We start from the raw sequence: 13,318 nt of genomic DNA on the forward strand, positions 1-13,318 counted from the left end.
AAAATCAACATGCTAACGTAGCTACATGCAACATCAACCACTGTACAGCGGACCCCCGTTATTTGCGATAGCGACCGGGCCCAACCGCGAAAAGAGAAAATCCGCAAATAACTGATGCGGATTTTAATTGCATTCCATTTTTTTAAACCCCAACCGTTCTCCAATAAACATGGATATACTACCAAAAAGCGTCTTCAGGGTTTGTTCCTCCCCCAACAAATAAAGACAACAATTTGAAACGTTTTAAAAAATAGGGAAAAAAATCTGAACCGCGAATATGTTGGGGGTCCACTGTATACCATTAACATGCTAACATACGCTAGCTGCTTGGCAAACAATTCTTTATCATCAACAAGCTAAAACAGCTTTCAGTTGTTTTAGTGTCTGTACAGCACAAATATGCTAACATTACTAGCTCTAGTTCAGTCACTAGAGGCCATCAACAAGCTAACATCGCTAGTAGCCAGGTCAGCAGCTGTTTAAAAATCGCATCTCGGCAAGCCGACTTCGGCCGTCGGGCAGTTGCTTGAGCGTCGTGGGCACATAAACCGCCGGCGGTTTTCGCCAGATTTAGCGTGTTTTAAATCTGCGTCAGCCAGCAGTGACAATTCATCACTCTGATTGGCTGTTAGCCAGCGAATCAGTGTACGGGACTAGAAACAGAAGCGACGAAAGCAATGATTATTTGCTCATTTTGTACTTTTGTCCTATCTCATTGCACGCATATTGAGGATGATTTATTTTTTTCATGCTTACAATATTTCTCGCGAGTAGAGTTTCCCAAACGGAAACGGATCTGGTAAGCTTTTTTTGGACTCCCGCCACCAATGGTATGAAGGGGAATTACTTCTCACGCATGCGCAGAATGTAGATAGTAGTTAGCGTCGGGCACATCTTGTGGTGGCGCGTCCGCCGTCACTTCAATCGGCCCGACCGACGGCTGACGCGGCAGTCGGCCATGTTGGCTTGTACTGTTGACACCTTAAAAAAACATGGCAATTTAGCGAGACGCTACTTCGGGAGATATATAGCATCTCCATGCTAACATTACGAGCTCTCGTTAAGTTATGAGACGATCAACATGCTAACCGAGCTAGCTGCTAGGTCAGCGATTCCATATCATTTGCAAGCTAACATAGATTTCTCATTTGCAAATGGTGAATCGCGAATTGCGCGGCGCTAATAATTCCGGCACGACTGAAAATCGGTCAATATTTGACACAGAACATAAGACAAAGAATAATGACATTCAAACCAACATAAAAAAAACCAAAAAAAAATCGCCCAATTTGGGTGATTTTTCTCTGTATTGTGAAGTTAAACAAATACTAATGTACAACGTATTGTAAAATAGTCACATCTTTATTGTTATAAACGTTAAGGGACCAAAAAATAAGTTTTTCTCGATTCATCGACTGGTTATTCACTTATCTGAATTTTATTCTGCCAAATAGCCGCATCAGTCTAAAAAGATCAAAATCGGTCAGGCCCCACCGATAAAGTCTTAGCGGCGCTATAACTACAACATGCTAACATAGCTAGCTGCTAGCTGCTGTGGGCCATTTATTCATTTCATCTGCTGTCTTTACTTCTATTATAAAAGTGTTGTGTCCACCAGGGGGCGTCAAGTGTCTTTTGTTTTCTACTTTTACAGCGCCCAGCTCATTTTTCCTGTCTGTTGCTTTTTACCCATAATGCAACACAGCAGCTGGGAGAGATCAGAGAGGTGGCGAGCCATCATGACAAATGTGGCGTAGCGCGCGCACACACACACACACACTGAGTGTAGAAATATATATGAAGAAGCAGATATAAGCAAACATGCAGAGATCACAGGGGGCGGGGGGACGGGAGGGACGGGGGGGGGGGCGGGGGGCCTGCTGTCAGTGAAAGTTGAATAGTGTAAACATTGTCAGTGGAGCGGGCGGGTGAGGGAGGGGGCATTCAGGGCGGAGGCCGTTCAGGAGCACCTTATAAATGCCACGGGTTTGCTATCGTTCGTGTCAGGAGCAGGAAGGACGATAAAGAAGAAGGGAAGAGACAGTTTAGAGGAATTGAACAAAAAAACAGGAAGTGCCAAAGACTTTTTCCCCTCTTGTCTTCATTGAAAGAACAAATACAAACAACATGAGGCATTTCCATTAAATATCAATCAAACTGTACAAGATGAGCCGTATGACGAATTTTGCAGTAGAAGAGACAAGAAGTGGAAAACAGACAGTGGTTCTGTTCCCGAGGTTCCGCTGTACAGAAATGCAGCGAAACTGCAACTTCGGCCACATTGCCCCTTCAAGTTCCAGAACCTTTTAGTTCATCGCAGTTCCTGGAAGCTTCCGCGAAATGCCGACCGGAAGTGGAAAAGACAGGAAGTGGCGCGCGTGCGCGTGATGAGCCCGACAGCTCCTCGTCGTCCTCGCCGTCTTCTTCAAATGTAAACGCGTCGAGCCGCGTCCGTCCCTACGCTTCCTCTCGGCCTCCTCCTCTTCGTCCTCCTCGTCCTCTTCGTCGTCGTCGTCCTGCGAAATCGCGCCACATTCAAGCCCCTCGAGGCTCACTTCAGGTCTTCTTCCTCTTTGGGGAGGCAATCGGGAAGTGAAGAAGAAGAAAAGTCGAACACGCAAGACTGACGACGGAGACGAGGTACCGGCGCGAGGTTGGCCGATTCGTCGATAAACGCAAAGTCACGGGAAAAGAGCGACATCAAAATGTTCCCAACGTTTGACAGATGCCTGAACGCAGCGTTCAACCATGTTGGAATGAACAAACAGGAAGTCAAAAAGGGAAGTGGAAAAGGACAGGAAGTGGGAACAAACAAGGATGGCGTCATAGGACAAGCCCCGCCCACATCCAGCACATGTCCCTTGATGATGTCATCCACGTGTCTGCTCTGGGATCGTTTAGTCAGCCTCATGGTGTCAAATGACAATTATTCGTTACACGCGCGCGCGCACACACACGTGATGATGATGATGAACGCGAGTCATTACTGCGGCAGGCGAATCGTGTCATTAGCGACAATAACCAAGGCGACCGTGTTGAAATAAGACAATTAGCGCGCCGGGAGCTAATCATGCTTCCAAAAACACCTTGGCCACAATGTCCAGCACTGAAGAACCTGCCCGAAAACTTCGTGGACCTCTCGAAAGTACAAAAGACAAATTAGCGTGCAGGAAAACGTAGTTCGGCAGTCCAAACACACGACCGTCTTCCAGAATTGCCGAGTTGCACCTTGTAGTCCTTGGTCCTTGTCGTCCCGAGAACCGAGATGGGCAACGGAACTGAAGTTTGTATTTTTTGGGGGGGTTGACATGTGCCAGCGCCCCGAGATTAATTACCCCCCCAAATCTTTCCTTTGCCATAACAGAGCAGTTTGAAGTTGTAATCACACCCCTCGCCACGAGATCGCAGACATCGCTTCGGGTCGCGCCAGATGTTCTCCATCGCAGAAGAAGAGTGGTGACGCCATGATGAAAAGCAGCGGGAAGAGAGAATATAACGCCCGACGCAACGGCGAGGGTCAAATGAGCATTTATTTTGGCTTTACAGGGACTTCCGATGCTGACATATTTTGCTCGTTGAACGCTTCTCTCAAGGGCAAACGTACATTCCAGCGACCTTGAACGGGAATTTCAAGGTCAATGTGCGAAAGCGCGGCGTTTCCATTTCGCATGAATCATCTTGTGGACTTGTAAGAGTCCAATTGCATCACGCGCCTTTCAAGATGATTTTCTTCACTGCAACGAGCTCCCAACGTCCGCCAAGGTCAACTGGATGTTCTCTTTTTCATCATCCGACTTTCAACGTTCATGCCGACGCCTCAAACGTGCGCTCGTGGGCAACGGGGGCGGAGCGCTGGCGCATTTGGAAAATTCGGCCCCCGAAGACAATTGCGCTGAGCGTTCTGAAATTTGGCAGGAATGTATATCATGAGTAGACCCACAAAAAAGTCTCAAGAAGTCATGCCCAAAAAGACACGTTTTGCTTTCATGCGGCCATTTCGGGGCGATTTGGCGCATTTGCGGGGGTCCTTGAAAGTATTGGAAAATTCAGCCCCCGAAATCAGTTTCACTGAGCTCCATGAAATTTGGGAGGAGCTTCTATCTATCATCGGTAGACCCACAAAAAAGTCTCAGGAAGCCAGAGTTGAAAAGACACACGGAGTCTGCTGTTTTACCTTAAAGCGGAGATTTTGGCCATTTCCGGAGAGAAATTTTCCAAATTTTGAAAAGCCACTTTGCCTTGGCAGCACAAAAGCTGGTCAACATGTCTATCATGAAGAGAGCCACCAAAAAGTCTCAAGAGGCCATGCCTGCAAACATACAGGAAGTCTACCATTTTGGTTTCTTCAAAGACAAACTTGTCGTAGAGGCTGACCGATCGCTACCACATTTGAATCTCGTATACTCGACACGTGGAAAAGGTTCAATTGCAAAAAAACTAAAATATTATTATCGTGAACGCCACAAATGTTAGCACACCCAGCTAAGTCGTGCCTCATCTGAGGACGATCAGAAGAAGTCAGGAAGAAAAAGACGCAGATGTTCCACACTTTTTAGTCCAAGATTAGCGTCAGTGGTCGGCCATCTTGAGCTGCTAGATGTTTGCAGAAAGTCAAAGAAAAAAAAAAAAAAAAAAGGGAAAAAAATGTTGAATTCTAATGAATACAGCCCCCCCCCCCCCCCCCCCCAGCCGTCAAGCAGCAGCACGGAGCTGCGTATAAATGCGCAGCAGATGTAATTAGCGCGGCGTCTCGGCGGACAGCCGCAGCCGGCGAGGCAATCTGCGGCGTGTTTGAACGTCCTGATGAAGTGACGTCCTCCGCCCAGATCAAGTCGCTTTGTTTAATTTACAAATGGATTTCGCTCTAATTCTCAAATTATCGGCAGCGGCGTGAGAAGCTTTGCCAGGTGAAAAGTCTTCCACGCGCCGCGCGCCGAATGCTAATGGGCGGGATTGCTTTGGATTGGATCGCATCCTCCGGGGATTTTGGTTGCCGGCGTATGTCGCCACTTCGCAACCTGTGCAAATACCGATGACTACTTTCCTATTGAAGTTTACGCTAAAACTAAACAAAGACAATGACACTTTGTGTGTTTAAAACTACGGAGCTTTGCCGAATCAACGTCTGCTTAGCCTAATGCTAACAAATAATGCAAAACGCCAACATTCGCATCGATAATGGCGGAGTTAGAAGCGACGGTCATTTGAACACCAACGGTGGAGCAACACATGTCGACATAAAATCACAATACTCACAGGCATATTTTGAAAAATGACTAATATTACAGAAAACTACTACTACTCAGACATGCAAACACCAAACGCACGAAAAAGGTGACAAAAAAAACTAAGCATTTTAGGGCGGGTCTCTGGGGGGAGATCCCCTGAGCCTCCGCAGAGAATTATTTTTACTTTAACATAACTTAAGCAGGCGGCACGGTGGACAACTGGTCAGAGCGTCTGCCTCACAGTTCTGAGGACCCGGGTTCGATCCCCGGCCCCGCCTGTGTGGAGTTTGCATGTTCTCCCCGCGCCCGCGTGGCTTTTCTCCGGGCACTCCGCTTTCCTCCCACATCCCAAAAACATGCATGAATTGGAGACTCTAAATTGCCCGTAGGTGTGACTGTGAGTGCTAATGGTTGTTTGTTTGTATGTGCCCTGCGATGGGCTGGCGACCGGTTGAGGGCGTACCCCGCCTCCTGATCGATGATAGCTGGGATAGGCTCCGGCGACCCGCGTGAGGAGAAGCGGCTCAGAAAATGGATGGATGGATGGATGGATAACCTAAGCAATCTGGAAGACTCTAAAGAGTACAATAAGGCCCTGTTTCGCCTGGCCCTCCATGATTCCTTTCAAGAATTGTACCCATTTTACAAATTCCGCCCGGGTAATCAAACATACGAGTACGACTGTGCGTTTTCTCATCGACTGAATAAAAGTCGGGCTGTGAATTTCAAAATAAGAGCAAGTCAATTAAAAAAAGGATGAAGTGTTCAAACCAAGTGCTTAACTTCTGAATAACAAAACACAACACAATACAGATTATGCTTCATGTTTTGATCATATGGGTAGAAACAAATTCATGCGTTATACATTGGTAGAAGGGTTTTCTATAATTTTGAGGTCCTCTTTGGGGGAGCGTATTATACATGGCTGCGCATTATGCACGAGAAATTACGGTACTTGTTGATGTAGAAATTTAGGATTCAGGATACGGATTACCGACTTCAAAGGCTAATCCCAAATGCATCCTCCAGCAAAATATGAAGTACAATAACTTTCAGTTTTTATTGGCCATTTCTGAATTTGAAGTTAGCTCATTCTGTGTTGTGACGTCATCCCTAACATCGCTCCGTCGCTTAATTCATTTAACTTTAACATCCGTCAATTAATTCGAGAAATGTACTTAATACAAGATTCACTAGCGGATCGACTCTTGTCGCCGACGTTACGTGCGCTTCGCCGTTCCGCAACCGGGGCCGCGACCCGCAGCGCCTCGACGCGGCGCGACAAATACGACACGGGCCGATCCGATGAGCAAAAACGTTGCTTAAACGTAAGCGGGTGTCTGCTCCGGAGGCGGGTGGAGTAGCCAAATCTTGGACTCCAGGAAGAGTACTCTTACTTGACAGTAAATGTGACTCAAGTCAAAGTCAAAAGTAGTCCTCCCAAAAATGACTGAGCAGTACAAAGTACACAGTGGAATAATTCCTCAAGTAAATAGTGAGCAACAAATTTGGCCGAAAGGCGACTGATTTGCAGGCACGACTACTGGAGAAGTAGAAAAAGATTTGTGTCTCTTCTTCATCGCGTGTTCGACTGCCTCCCAGTGACCGAGGAGCAGCGCAGGGAATTCTGCTGTTTCAAAGAAGAACATGTTAGAAAATCACTTCTTTCAACCCAATATAAAAGCAGATTTTTGATTTCACCCATGTGATTTGCATACCGTAACTCCTGCCGATTGTTCTTAATGATGTATTTGGTGTGTATTCGATTTGGAACTATTGTGCTGTCCCTTGCGAAAGAGATTCGGAATATCAATGGGAATATTCTCAGTTCAATAAAGGTGCAATAAAAAGAAAAATGTAAAAAATCCAATTTGCAGTAAATGTGAATGCTACAGGGTACCACACTTTTATTTCAATTGCCTTTCTACATGGAAAAACGTTTTTTTATTCACATCCATCCATTTTGGGAAGCGCTTCTCCTCACTCGGGTCGCGGGCGTGCCGGCGGGGTACGCCCTCGACTGGTCGCCGGCCAATCGCGGGGCACGTAGAAAACAAACGACCGTTGGCACTCACGTTCCCACCCGCGGGCGATCAGCGGGCGTGTTTTGGGGATGCGGGAGGAAAGCGGTGCACCCGGAGAAAAGCCACCCAAGCACGGGGAGAACACGCAAACTCCACACGGGCCGGGCCGGGATTTGAACCCGCAACCTCACAAGTGCGAGGCGGACGTGCTCACCGGTCTCTCCGCCGTGGCGCCATTTTTATTCGCACTTCTGCAAATAATTGTGTCGATGTAAAAAATGAATTTTATTTTGAAATACATTTGAATGTTGTGACATTTCACGCGTCACTTCAATTGTTTTCGTACATGTACAAGCATTTTGGTGTTCTTTTTTTAAATCGATTTGAACGTTGCAACAGATCACAATTTTTGAAGTCAAACAAACATATGAGAATATGTCACACAATTGTTTTGAAATACATTTGAAAAAAGTAAAAAAGAATGATTTGAAATACAAACTTTTTTCAATTTCATGTTAAATGTTCAAAAGCAATTTTTTTGCAATTGGATTTAAAATAATGTTGGCATTTGTCTTGACGTTGTCTTTGTTTTCAATTTTAGTCGGCGTGTTTGTCTCTTCAAAAGGAGCCCCCCCCCCCCAACTCGACTCATAAACTCTTGATTTGGTCCGCGAGCGAACGGACTTCCCATCTCGGTTACGAGTTCCAATCGAAACGAAGTCGTCGTACTTCGGGCACGTTAACGAGCGTCCGAGGCGCAGGGAATCGCGGGGAACGCGAGCGTGCCGTCGGGTACCTGGCTCGGGCGTCTCGGGGCGCGACGCCGACGACGCCGACGACGCGGCGTCCTCGTTGGCGGCGCCAGCGCAGAGGGACGGGCCCCGCCCGGGCGGAAGCTTCGTGCCCAGCTGCTCCGCCATCTCCGCGTGGTCGCCCGGGTGCACGTAGTCGAAAACGCTGCTGCCCGTGAGCTCCACCTGCGGGAACGCAAGGTCACTTTCGGACATGTTACATCCCCCCACGATGATACTTCCCAAAATCACCTTTGAAGAGAAGCCAAAGCACATTTTCAGATGAAGAGTCATGACTTCCTGTTAGGTTACCAACACTGCTCTTCACATTTGTTTCTGCGGCAACAGAAGCTTTCCGAGTCAATAAGAGTCAAATGGTTAGCACGTCTGCCCCGTATATCCCGTATATATATATATATATATATATATATACACATATATGTAAGTGCTTTTGAAATACTGTGTATGACTAGACTCATGTCAATACCATAGCAGTCTGTCGATGTTTTATTTCCACATCTGATTTGCGATTCCCTCACGGCAGACAGGAAGGCGGCGTCCGGGTTCCTTCCTTCCTTCCTGCCTTCCTTCCTTCCTTCCTTCCTACGAGCGAGCGCTTTGGTCTCTCTGCTGATGCCAACCGCCGGAATGTTAGCTGCCAAGTCGGATCGAACCTTCCCAAAGAAATGGACCTTCGCCCCTCCCTCTTTGTACACCGCAGCTTTTACTGTGCCGCTTCCAGTGCGTGGACCAATTTAAGAAGCGCTACTTGCTAATTGGACAGCAAAATGAGATGCACAACTTCCGGTTTGTGTACCAACACACACTTTCTTTGACTTCCTGTTTTACTGGAAAGACAAGGAACTTTGTACACACACCAACACACACATTAGTGGCACTTCAAAAGTATTGTTCACCGATTTGCCAATGTTCCGCGCACGCACGCAGATCGTCCGTGTCCGCGGAGACGGCGGGATTACACTCCTATAATCCTGTTATTAAGGAATTCCTTTCAGGCGGCTGAGTGTGTCATCAAGCGTCGCGCCGATTAGCGAAGGCGTGGCGGCAAAAACACCGAGCATCATGGGAGTCGGGGTCCGCGCCGACACGGAGCGCCGCTAATTGGATTCGCACACGCCGACACGTACACACCGGCGCACGCTTCCTGGAAGTGGGAAACGTTTGTGGAGCAACTGGACTTGATGTCCACCCGTCCATTTTCTTGCGCTCGGGTCGCGGGGGCATCGAGGGGGGGGCGCCCAGACTTCGTCCGGCTCTCCCGGGGGGGGACCCCGAGTCGGGTCTCCTCCCGGCGGGACGTGCCCGGAACACCTCACCGGGGAAGGCCGGATGCCCGACGACCTTCCGGCCCGACTGTCACTGCCCACGCGTAAGCGTTGAAGTCCCCCGGCAGAACGATGGAGTCCCCGCGCCGCTGAGTTGCGACCTTCTTCTGTGTTTCATCATCAAATGTACGTGTCTTGACTGTATGTATTGCGCTGCCCCCTGGTGGCCACGCACGCGCTCCAGACAATTCCATTGAATTCAAGCGTGAAATCACGACGCACAAACCGTTTACAACTTTACATTCTTTTTAATTACGTTCACACTGCATGTTTTCATAAAGTACAATAGCGTCGTGTGCTATTTTTATACTACAAATCATTCTTTCGGGGCTGGAACGGATAAATGGCATTTACGTTTGATGCGAAGGTTTCGAGGTACAAGCACGGTCAAGGAAAGACTCGTACTCGTAAGTCAAGGCACCGCTGTTTTAGGCTGTTTTTGTATGACTATTATTATTATTATTCATCAAAACATTTGGTCAGAAGATGCACGAAACAAACGCACCAACAAATTAAAACGTAGCGGCATTAGAGCAAAAGCGGCATTTGAAAAACGACCTTCATTTGGATTGTGTTTTTATTCGTTCGGAAATCACGCGAAGAGGAAACGTTTGCACAACTCGATGACAACTTTTCACCTGATTCTGATTCTGAAGAAAAACAGTCTGCCAACACAACAGGTGGTTTGAGAGGGTTTTCCGTACCGCTTCCCCTCACGCGGGTCGCGGGCGTGCTGGAGCCCATCCCGGGCGAGAGGAGGGGTACGCCCTCAAGTGTTCGCCAGCCAATCGCAGGGCACATAGGAACGAACAACCATTTGCGCTCGCATTCACACCTACGGGCAATTCAGAGTTGTAAATTAACGTACCACGCATGTTTTTGGGATGTGGGAGGAAACCGGAGCGCCCGGAGAAAAGCCACGCAGGCACGGGGAGAACACGCAAACTCCACACAGGCGGGGCCGGGGATTGAACCGGGTCTTCAGAACTGCGAGGCTGACGCTCTAACCGGTCGACCACCTGTTTCATTTCATGATTAATGCATTCATTTTACCATTAGTTTATAAAACACACACACACATTGCCACTTTTTTTTTCTCCTACATTTTCTCACATCCTCCACGGACAAACTGGATTCGTTCTCTCCACACTGGGAGGGTGAGTAAAACAAATGCACCCTGAAAGTATAACAATAAAAAAAGGTTAATTTCCAAAATATGACATGTTCCCATTCATCTCAATCTTTGATGGCGTTTTCATTAGCTCGGAAAGCACAAGCACACACGCACGCGAGCACACCCGCGCACGGCCAGTGACGAGAGCGTAAAAGCGCCCGGCGACTTCGCAAAGAAGTAATCCGACAAATGGACGCGGGCCGGAATTAACGAGGACATTAAACATCAGCTAAGTGGGCTAATATTCCGACTTTGGCGGCGCATAATTAGACGGCGGACGCTAACGAGGCGGCCCGCCGCTACGAAAACATCCTCGGTTTCCCTCAGACGCCCTCGCCGGTCGCTCGGAACGATCACGTCCCGCGGCGCCACGGAAAGCACCCGCAAATCTTATTTTGTCCTTTTGCGGGCCTCGATATGCCCCAAACTCCCGTGTCGGCACAAGCGTGCGTGCTGCCGCCGATGTATTTTCGGGGTTCCGAAACGCCCCCCGGAGACACACGCCGCCCTCGACACCGGCTCGACCGGTCGACGTGAAATTTGCCGCACGCGTCTATCGTGACGGGACGCCCCAAAAAGTCTCAAGGACCCGAGCCCGAATACGAACAGGAAGGCGGCCGTCTTGGTCGGGAGCAGCCGTGTCGGCGAACGCCGGCGTTCGTGCTTTGCTTTTCTCGGAGTATTATGGGATTCCAGCCAGCTTGCGCAGTTGCTTCGAGACGTAAATGTGTGCGTTTGCGCGTGTGCGTTATCGGTCAGATGAATGAGGATGAAGTTCTTTTGACGCACACGCACACACGCGGCAAGTAAACACTCTGCTTGTCAGCCGCTCAAAAGATGACAAATGAACGCTCCGATACGAACTGTTTACGACTGCCTTGTGTGCTAGAATGTGATGTATTAGCCCGAACAAAACAGGACGCTAAGAACAATGGCGCCCTGCGGACCACGAAGGAGGTGCAATCCATACACGCACACGCGTGCATACACGGCAGAATATTTGCAGCGAGCGCGTTGCAAGTTTGTCTGTCTGCAGCCGGACCGGAACCTCAACACCCCTCCATAACTCCTGTGCGTGCGTGCGTGCGACCAATACACGGTCGCGCACACCTGCGTCTCACTGGCCCAAATCACTTCAGCTTCTTCGACCCGCTGACTCCGACACGCACGCACAAATTCAGCACTCCGACTGGTGCCACCCGGTGGCCACGCGGAGGATGAACGCATCACGCGTGCACACACGTCGCGGTATTAGTGCCTCTTTTGCACGATGGGATGTCACACTGAGTGATTATTCTTTGCGCGCACGCCATCACGCAGTCCCGCAACGTCTTTGGGTTTCGATCTGACGCGTCTTTGTCAATGTGGCGTCAGAGCGTGAAGCGCGAGGGCCCCCGCTGGCGCCGAGATGCGGATAAGCCCCTCCCCCTTCCTCCGAGCGCGTCGCGGGAAGGCGATCGATCGCGTGTCGCGTCCGAGACGGACGCCGTTCCTAATCGTGGGAAGTTCAAAGTTCATTTTGGGAGTTGAGATCAAAGATCACGACCGACCGGTCGACCGTGCCGGCGAAGAAAAAAGAAATGAACGTATCTGTAATGAGAATCATCGTGCGCAAAGACGACAGGAAGTGGACCAGAAGAAGGAAAAAAGAGGAGAACAAAGAGAAACAGAAGAAAGGAGGAGAGGAAAAAGCAGAAGATGAAAGAGAAGCAGCAGCAATGAAGACGGGAGGAAGAGGAGGAGCGGCAAAGGTCATTGCTCAGCACCAACGCAGGATGTCACATTCGCGTCTTCCTCTTTTCATATTTCCCACTTGAAGTTTGGCCTGCAGTCCACGCGGCATTTCCATTTGCAACACTCCTGCCGTATTCGGTGGCTAGTTCTCATTCTCTGATCTCATTAAATCACGACTTCATCGATGGATTGGAAATTGGAAATTGCGAAATCCAAAAATTCCGTTGTCTTCCCGTTGGAGTAAGTTGTTTTCATTTGCCGTGGTTTACAAGCAGGAAGTGAGGTGATCGCCTTCACCTTTGAACTCCCTAGCCCCGCCTCCTCTTCACCTTCCCCCATGAATAACGGCCCCCCCCCCCGCGCCATCCTGCAGGTGTTTGTATCGGATAAAAATAGACGTACTGTAAAGAAAGAGATTGATGAAGTCGTCAAGTGTGAGTTGATGACAATGAAATCCCCCCCCCGCCCGCCCGAAACCCAATTAACCCCCCAAGCAGGCTCGCCCCCTCACCCACCGGCAGCGCATCATTAGTAGCGCTAATTAGCACTCGTTTGGTAATAAAGCAGCCGTAACGCTACAGACATCACTCACACTTCCGGACGTGCGCCCTCGTCATCAGGCCAAACGCGGGCGAGGTTTCATTTCCGGCTCGAAGGTTAAAATAATCAGTCAAAAAGAAAGAAAACATTGTAACACAAAAAAGGTCCATTGCAAAGTTTCTGTGTACACGTTCCAGTCTTGGGTTTTAGGGTTATCATCACACGGTTCCTTTACGCCCTCACCGGTACCTTCAAAAACAACAACAAAAAGTCCTTTCTTCCTTCCCGAGACGTTCAAGGACGTCAGGAACATTCAAGCGCGCTTTCAAACACTTCAAGTTCATCAAATCTTTTTCAAGGTCGTCCGTTTCCTGCATTGACACGAGCGCGCGCGCATGTCAATGAAGGACACGAGGACCCCCGCGGGGTTTGTGTTCAAATCGGTGGCGCGTCGTTGACCTTCTGCCGCCCATCGATCGGG

General features: G+C 48.9%; 1 protein-coding gene across 1 annotated transcript in view; it reads right to left on the reverse strand.

Moving 5' to 3' along the window:
- The window catches only part of LOC133401892 (neuronal PAS domain-containing protein 3), a 127,166-nt gene that overhangs the window by 19,116 nt on the left and 94,732 nt on the right, over nucleotides 1-13,318 (reverse strand). Inside the window, exon 6 of the mRNA XM_061675402.1 lies at nucleotides 8,049-8,229. Coding sequence (XP_061531386.1) covers nucleotides 8,049-8,229 — 181 coding nt within the window. The remainder of the gene's footprint in view (nucleotides 1-8,048; nucleotides 8,230-13,318) is intronic.

This window comes from Phycodurus eques, chromosome 4, assembly GCF_024500275.1.
Source record: "Phycodurus eques isolate BA_2022a chromosome 4, UOR_Pequ_1.1, whole genome shotgun sequence".
NCBI lineage: Eukaryota > Metazoa > Chordata > Actinopteri > Syngnathiformes > Syngnathidae > Phycodurus > Phycodurus eques.